Source organism: Hemiscyllium ocellatum, chromosome 39 (genome assembly GCF_020745735.1).
Source record: "Hemiscyllium ocellatum isolate sHemOce1 chromosome 39, sHemOce1.pat.X.cur, whole genome shotgun sequence".
NCBI classification, from domain to species: Eukaryota; Metazoa; Chordata; class Chondrichthyes; order Orectolobiformes; family Hemiscylliidae; genus Hemiscyllium; species Hemiscyllium ocellatum.
The window spans coordinates 15,413,173-15,421,214 of record NC_083439.1 but is presented as its reverse complement, the minus strand read 5'-3'; the positions used below and the strand labels follow the sequence as shown (position 1 = coordinate 15,421,214).

General features: G+C 45.4%; 1 protein-coding gene across 1 annotated transcript in view; it reads left to right on the top strand.

The window, feature by feature from the left end:
• Positions 1-325: 325 nt before the first annotated feature.
• The window catches only part of igdcc3 (immunoglobulin superfamily, DCC subclass, member 3), a 116,923-nt gene continuing 109,206 nt past the window's right edge, over positions 326-8,042 (top strand). The window contains exons 1-2 of the mRNA XM_060852861.1: positions 326-398; positions 7,505-7,810. Of these exons, the coding sequence (XP_060708844.1) occupies positions 326-398; positions 7,505-7,810 (379 nt within the window). The remainder of the gene's footprint in view (positions 399-7,504; positions 7,811-8,042) is intronic.

The following is an 8,042-nucleotide window of genomic DNA, read 5'->3' as shown; positions in this document are numbered from 1 at the left end:
AGTATGTATGTTTGTTTGTATGCATGCGTGTATGCATGTGTGTGAGAGAGAAAGAGAGAGCAGCTCTGTGGCCGGAGGCAGCAATAAGGTGACTGCATTTTCCCCCCACCCCTCCCCCTGATGGTGGCCTCTCTCCAGAGAGAGAGAGTGTTTGTGTGAGCGAGAGGGAGAGAGCGGGATGCTGACACGCTGTGATAGATGAGCATTGGACAACACGGCGTAAGCAGATCCACCCACCCCCCTTTCTCCACACACACACACACCGTGTGCCCTGCACTATGACTGTCGGTGTGCTCCTGGCTTGAGGATTAAAGTGAGGACTGTAATGGCGTTGACGAGCTTGCCTGTGCCCTGCTGCTGTTGCTGTATCCTGGGCTCCCTCCTGCTCGCACTCGGGGGTGAGTAGTCTTGGCTTTCCACAAAGTTGCATTCTCTGTTTTATTTTCCCATCTCTTCTTCCCCGCCCTCTCTACCCACCCCCACCCCCCCAAAAAAAACCCACAAACAAAACAAAAAGAAACCCCTCTTTTGTCTCCAGCCGCAAGTTCGCCCAGTGACCTGAGGGGGCAAGTTGGCGGAACGAGGCTGGTGGAGACGGGTCGATCCCGAAAGTGCCTCCCCACCCTCGCCCCAAGCCAGGAGAAGCGAGATGTTTGTTTCCGCCTCTCTCTTTTACCCCCACCCCCTCCCCCTCCCCTCTTGTGTTTGACAGATGGAGGGTACACTTCCGAACCATCTGCTGGTTTTAAGATGGAGATACACCCACCCGACACTCTCCCGGACCCCTGGGGTATGGGTCTCCTTCACTGGAATCACACTGCTCCCCCCCCACCCCCACCCCCACCGGGCTAGGATCGGGGAAAGGGGCTGATCGACCGTGAGCAGTACCTGCAGACTCAGAGTGGGCTGGGTGATTTTTAACCTGGGAGGGAGGATCCCAAGGAGAGTCAGGGGGGGTCAAAAAACACCCATGCAATTTGCTGCGGTACGGGCAGCATCTTCCCCCTCGTGGGGGGAGAGAGAAACCCACCAGAAAGTCTTTTGTTTAGTCGCTGCTGGAGTTTTCTTTGGTCCCAGGGAGAGCTCATTTTTTTGCTCCTTCCCCCTTCCTCGTCCTACCAAAAGTGGAGGGCAGTGGGGGAGAGAAGAGTAGATCTGGTACAGAAAATGTAGGATAGAAGTAGGCGCCTGTGATTGGAGCTGGGCGGAAAGTTGTTTAATGTGCAGGGGAGGTGGGGGGGTTTACTCAGGATGTGGCTGCGGTGAGAGAGGCAGCGTGTGTGTGTGAGTTGAAGGCTGTGTGTGTAAACAAGGAGGCATCTCCCAGCCCCTGAGCGTGGTTAAACACAGCAAACAGCCGCTGCAAGGGGCTGGTATTGGGAATGAGAACCCAACCTCTCCCCATCACACCCCCCACCCCCTGTGTCAAATAGCACCGGAATAACCTGGTTCAAAACAATTTTGAAAATAAATGTTTTTCAAAAGATCTGAAAGACAATTCATTCCAGCAGGAACGCCCCTTCCAACCTGCTTTTAGGTTTTTTTTAAATTTAAAGTTGCTATGGATACATGTTTAGTTTAAATCCTCGGATCACCAACAACACGTCGGAAGTCTTGCCATTTCTGCATCTTGGTTGAACTTGTTTCATATCGCAATCAACTTTACTAGCCCGGCGTCGGGCTGGTTTCCTGGTCCCGGGCAACTCCAGAGCCTGGGGCCGTCAGAAGTTGGAGGAGGTCCCGAAGGGGAGGGACGGATTCTGGAGGATGTGGGGGTGGGTGCAGGGAGAGGGGAGGAGGTGCAGTGATACAGGAGGGTGGGGAAGGGGCAGGAATTCAGGAGGGGGGAGTTTTGCACAAGTCTATGGAGGGGTTGGGGGCGAGAGTAGTGAGTTGGGTGGGGGGGGAGGTTGGTGAGTTGGGAGATAGTGAGGGGAGGTTGGTGAGTTAGGAGGTGGTGAGGGGAGGGGGAGGTTGGTGAGTTGGGATGGTGAGGGGAGGGGAGGTTGGTGAGTTAGGAGGTGGTGAGGGGAGGGGAGGTTGGGAGGTGGTGAGGGGAGGTTGGTGAGTTGGGGTGGGGCATGGAGGGGGTGGTTGGTGAGTTGGGGTGTGGGGGAGGGGAGGTTGGTGAGTTGGGATGGTGAGGGGAGGGGAGGTTGGGAGGTGGTGAGGGGAGGGGGTGGTTGGTGAGTTGGGGGGTGGGGGAGGTCGGAGAGTTGGGGGCGGTGGGGGAGGGGTAGATTGGTGAGTTGGGGGTGGGACAGGGAGGGGGAGGTTCGTGAGTTGGAGGTGGTGGGGGAGGTCGGTGAGTTGGGGGGAGGTCGGTGAGTGGAGGGGGAAGGGGAGGCTGGTGAGTTGGGGGGAGGGGATGGTTGATGAGTTGGCGTGGGGTGAGAGGAGGGGAGGTTGGTAAGTTGGGGGTGAGGGGGGAGGGGAGGGTTCGTGATCTGGGTGTGGGAGTTGATGAGCTGAGCGTCTGGCCATCGCTGAGGGGTTTCTGCAGCATCCGAACTGGACGATGTCAGTGAAAACGCAGCTGCAGCCTCAAGCGATTCGAGGGCTTCCTTTTTTTTAAATTTAAAATTCTGGGAACCACCCTCATCCAAGCTGGGGGAGGGAGGAAGAAGGGCATCAGCACAGCCCCCGTGGGAGGGGATGGAGGGGGAGACGGTCAAGTGCGTGGCCGATGACTCTCTTTGTTAAAGCACATGGTGCCAGACCCTGACTCACTCTCTGCTTCTCAGTTCAACCCCTCAAACTCTAAACCCCACAGAGACACTGTCCCAACCATAGCACTGCCTCACCCACCAAGATCCTGCACTTAATATGGTCCAACATTAAGTTTCTCAACTCCCCCTCGTCATTCTATCCAGGAGTTTATTTTTGACCTGGCGAGAACGGAGCCATCTGAACGTAAACAGAACACAGGGGCTGTATGCACTGCCGTGTTTCTCAAGCACTTTCTGCTCCTACATCTGCGCCTGCTCTAACGCTTACTGCACAATTATGCAAGTTACCACACTTCAAAAGAATGCCATTGACTGTAAAACATTTTCGGGCATCCTGAGGTCAAGGAAGCTGCTGCTATGTAAATGAAAGTCTTCCTTTTGTTAATCGCATAAATAAAATTCAGTGGGCAATGGTGACGTGCTGGGAGCAACCACTTTGTGGTCCATGGCCACTCTTGTTTAATGTCAGTCTGCAGTGAACATGCATTGCTAATAAATCGAGTTTGCGATTGCAGTTCTTTGCAAAGAATCGCTGCATATCACAGGGCCTCGGGAGCACACTGTGTTGAGAGCAACAATGGGAGAGCACTACGTTGATAATCTGGTATTACGTAAAACAGGCAAACAAAGGATATAACCAGCAAAAACAAAAGCAGAAAAACCCGTTAACACCCAGCAATTATTTTGATTTAAGAGCCCACACTCAAAATGTTAAGCACGCTGTTCTTTCCACAGATGTTACTTGACATACTGACTGTTTCCAGCGTTTTCTGTTTTTGGGTCAGACTTTCAGCTTTTGAAGATTTTTTTAAATTTAAAAGATAGTGCATCTCAGCAAATGACTATAGGATCGTCAGTCAGGGACAGTGTCCAACAGGAGTGCATGCATTATGTGTAAATCCTGATTTATTCACATTCATAACACTGAAGTATGATCTGTTAAAGATAACAATGGGTCCTATTCTACACAGTATGAGAACTCTGCTTGTGAATGTAATTCAGACCAAAGAGAGGTTTAGAGATCATTCCAAAGTGACCTGTGAGACTAACAGAATCTCTTAATTGATCTACCTTTTTCACTGTCTTTTGGTTTCAAGCACATGCCTTGTTAATGATGTTTTCTGGAGATTGTGACTTTCAACCTGGTTATCATCTCTTGCCTTTGGGCATGAGGGGAAAGGAAGGCTTCCTGGGTTTAGGAGCTGTTGTGTTAAATTGAGCTGCACTTCATGATGATTATTCTGGAGAAGTGCAGTATTATAATTTTAGAGCCTTGTCTAAATCTGGAGCCAGAAACAAAAGTCAAACATTGCTCTTATTGTTTACAGGAAAGAGAGTCTGAGAATGTACAATCTAAAGCTGGATATTAATTTTTGGCGTATTTTACTGCAGTACTGAGGGTAAAGGATTCTTGAGTATCTGGAAGGTATCTTGATGCCTTCTGGAAAGAAAAGTGGCTCAGAATTTTAGAAAGGAACAAGTTGATCATGTAGGGCTCATATTTCTTGTACTAATATCTGGCATAGGTACTTCTGTATGTGAGTTGTGGAGGCTGCTGTGTTAATGGAAGTCACATCCACCCTATGAATGGAGGAGGTGGTGGTGATGTCGAGGGGCAGTGGGGGTGGTGTTTGAAGTTCTGTTTGGAATTTTTAAAATATGTGTCTCTACACTATTAATATGTGACACAGGGATTGTTGGGGTTCTTTCTAATGACACCTTAACAGAACAAATTAATGTGTAAGCTTATATAGGTGTTCAAATGCACTCCAAAGCTTGCAAGGTAATATTTTTTTTTAAAAACTTGAGCATAAAAAGGCTCAGGAGCAGCTTTTCCTAACACAGTAAATTTGAATGGGACTTGAAAGGAATCCATCCTATTGATGTTGCGAGATGGGTCCAGAGATTTGTATGTACACTAAATTTACTGTCCAGTTATGATCAAACAATGTATTACACTTCAGGTGTTAGAGGGCCTTGAGCAGCGGTAAGACAAATTTGCACATTGTGATATTCATTTCACACATTGGCGAATAATTGCCACCAGTGAACTAAAATTCGGATTTAATCAGATATGAAGGGTCAGGCCCAATTAGTTTAAATAACATTGTACATTTCAAAGCCAAACACTGTTAGTCATCTTTGAGCCAATTCACTGGAATAAAACAGTGTGGTTCCTGTTCTCAAATACTGTGTTTAATGTAAAATGAGGACTAGTAACTGAGACATTAGAGTGCTATATCATAGATCATTTTTCAGCACTCGTGTCCAGTTGAATGCAAACTCTGGGAAAGGTTGGCCTGCAACAATTGGAAAATTATTATACAGAAAATCAAGATTTTGTTTCAGTTAGCATGAGCCAAATCACTTACTACACAAATGTATGACTTGAAAGCAGAAGCCATAACTCAGAACAGGTGATGAGGAGGTCTTAAAATGAACAAAGCACTAATAACAGCCAAGAGGGAACATAATGCATGCTGCACAACAGTACATGAAATGGGAATGGTGAACTGGTTCAGAGGACGAAAGAGGACACAGGATCTGGATGCAACCAAATAGGAATGCATTTTATTTGACATCTCTCAGGTTGCTACCCTGAGAGATTCTACACCAAAGGAAGTTGAAGGAAGTATATCCCAAGAGAGTAAAAAATGAGGTCTGCAGATGCTGGAGATCACAGTTGAAAATGTGTTGCTGGTTAAAGCACAGCAGGTCAGGCAGCATCCAAGGAATAGGAAATTCGACGTTTCGGGCATAAGCCCTTCATCAGGAAGGGCTTATGCCCGAAACGTCGAATTTCCTATTCCTTGGATGCTGCCTGACCTGCTGTGCTTTAACCAGCAACACATTTTCAACTATATCCCAAGAGAAGCAGCCACAGTCAAACAGAATTTGATACCATTTCCCTCATCTGTAAGATTAAAATGGTCATGATGGATAAAGCCAGTATCAATATTCTCAATGCTTACTGAATAATGCAGTTTGTTTCAGAGAAACTCTTCTGTATTGTCCACCCTTTTCTTGCATTGCTGCAGTTGCACAGGTCAACTCGTTCTTCACTTATTTTATTTGAACAATTTTATCTAAAATTTAAAGCTGATGGGGATTAGTGTAGATTAGACAGCATGAATGCTATGTGCACAATTACCTGCAGAAAACTATCTTAATTGTCTTTACATACTGTGTGAAAGTAGGCCCGCATAGATCCTCTGTGTCTGATCCACCAAACTTTATTGTGAAATCCTCACTGTTAAAATAAAGCAAGTTGTTGAGTTTAAGCATTACACTGGAATGCTAGCTTTTACGTCAAAGGGATTTAAACATCAGGCATGTTGTACATATTGAAAGCAGCCCCTGAGATTCCAATTTGAACCAGTCGAAATGTGGAGACTGTTTTCTTTCTAAGGAATGTTGACCAGATTAGATTTTGCTGACTTAATTGGAAGAGGAAGTTCTTCTTGTGCAAGCAGCAAGAATGAAAACTGCTGCTCAAGGCTAGCCCTTCGTTAACTATATGTTTATAAAAACTGCTGTAATTGAACAACATCAGGCATTGCCATCCAGGAATAGTTTCTTTCTCATTGATTGCCTGAGCACTTAACACAAGGAAAAATGAAACACAATTTTACTCCACTGTATTTGGAAGGTGATACACATTCATGATAAAACAATACATTTTTGACATTTGTTATTTTCAAATGTAACCAAATTTTAAATAAGTATATGAGGCTTCCCAAGAATGTCAGCAGACTCCCGTATCCACGCATCTGTTGGGTTGCATGATATGTGTGGAAGCTGATAGGTAGTATGGATATGTGAGAGTGTGTGTGTTTACCTACGACTGTCCATGTAAGATGATAGGGATGCATGATCCAAACTGCATTCAGCCTGAGGACATACCCCAGTATTTGCATAGGTAAGTGCCAGGTTTAGGTGCTGCATAGATTGCAGTCGCATTCTGCAAATTACTAGAATGTCTGCAGATACGCACATAATGTTATCTGCAATGTCCTGCATATGTTCTTAATTGTGCATATAATGGTCTACACTCCAATCATGTATATGCAATTATTTGTGCAATGTTATCAAATGTGTGGTTGCAAATGAATAATTTTAATCTTGCAGATTCATGCAGGGTTCATCTGATGCAGAATGGTACAATCATATGTGGATAAGTGGATGCATAGTTGTTGATGTGTAACGTTACATTACATACAGCTCCTAGTTGTACCCTTACCCCTGTGTGTGTGTGTGTGTGTGTGTGTTTATACACATACAACTCCTTATAGTCTAGTTACAAGTACATGCCTGTTTGTAGTGAAGTCAGTGAGGAAAAGATGTAAACTGTGAACAGTTGCTAGTATAAGATGAATGCCATGCAACATTCCCAGTGGTTCAATAGGTAATTACCTGGGCTGATGTGGACTGAGTCATAATGGCCTCTCGTTTTCTGTCTAAAATGTTTTGAGTTAACTGACTTCTATCATAGAAACAGAAGGGTTGCTACAATTGGCTTTAGTCAGGTTCTGATGTAACTTGTGAAGATGGATTCAAAGTTTGTTTAGAGTTGTAAGGCTCCCTGTGTATACCTTAATGGCTACATCACACTGAATTGTTGATTTTATTGTGGATAGTATTCCTTTAAATCTGCAATGTTTATCTTTGGAAAAGTTCAGTGGATTTGTTGTTATTCAATAATGTCATTGCAACTAAACGTGTAAAAGAATTGAAATTGGGGATGATATTATTTGTTTTGTTGTTTCTATTTGTAGATTTAGGCCATTCTTCAGAATTGACGTTCACCCTGGAGCCCAGTGATGTTGTGGCAGTTGAGGCACATCCCCTGAAACTGCACTGCCAAGTGGAAGGAATGCAGCCCATTAGCAAGTCGTGGAGGAAGAATGGCATGCTGTTGTCTGATAGTGAACACATTTCGCTGCTTGCCAATGGGTCACTCTACATCACAAAATTTCAGAAGCTGAGGGAGGATGGTTCCTCTGATGAGGGTGAATATGACTGCACAGCCCAGAACCGCTTAGGATTACTGGTCAGCCGGAAGGCAAAAGTGCAAGTTGCAAGTAAGTGAACTAATGTTCCTCCTGAGAAGGGAGGGTTACATCAGAACCTGGCAGCATTTTGGTAAGATAATTTGAGAAGCATAGGAATTCTGTTACTAGAGCAGACATTTGAATGTCTGTCTCTGTCTTGATGCTAGATCCATCTGGCTTCCGTTCCCCACAATATCAGAATTATCCACACTGTTCCCAAATTCACATTCTTTCTCAAATGTTCACTTAAGTTTTATTAATT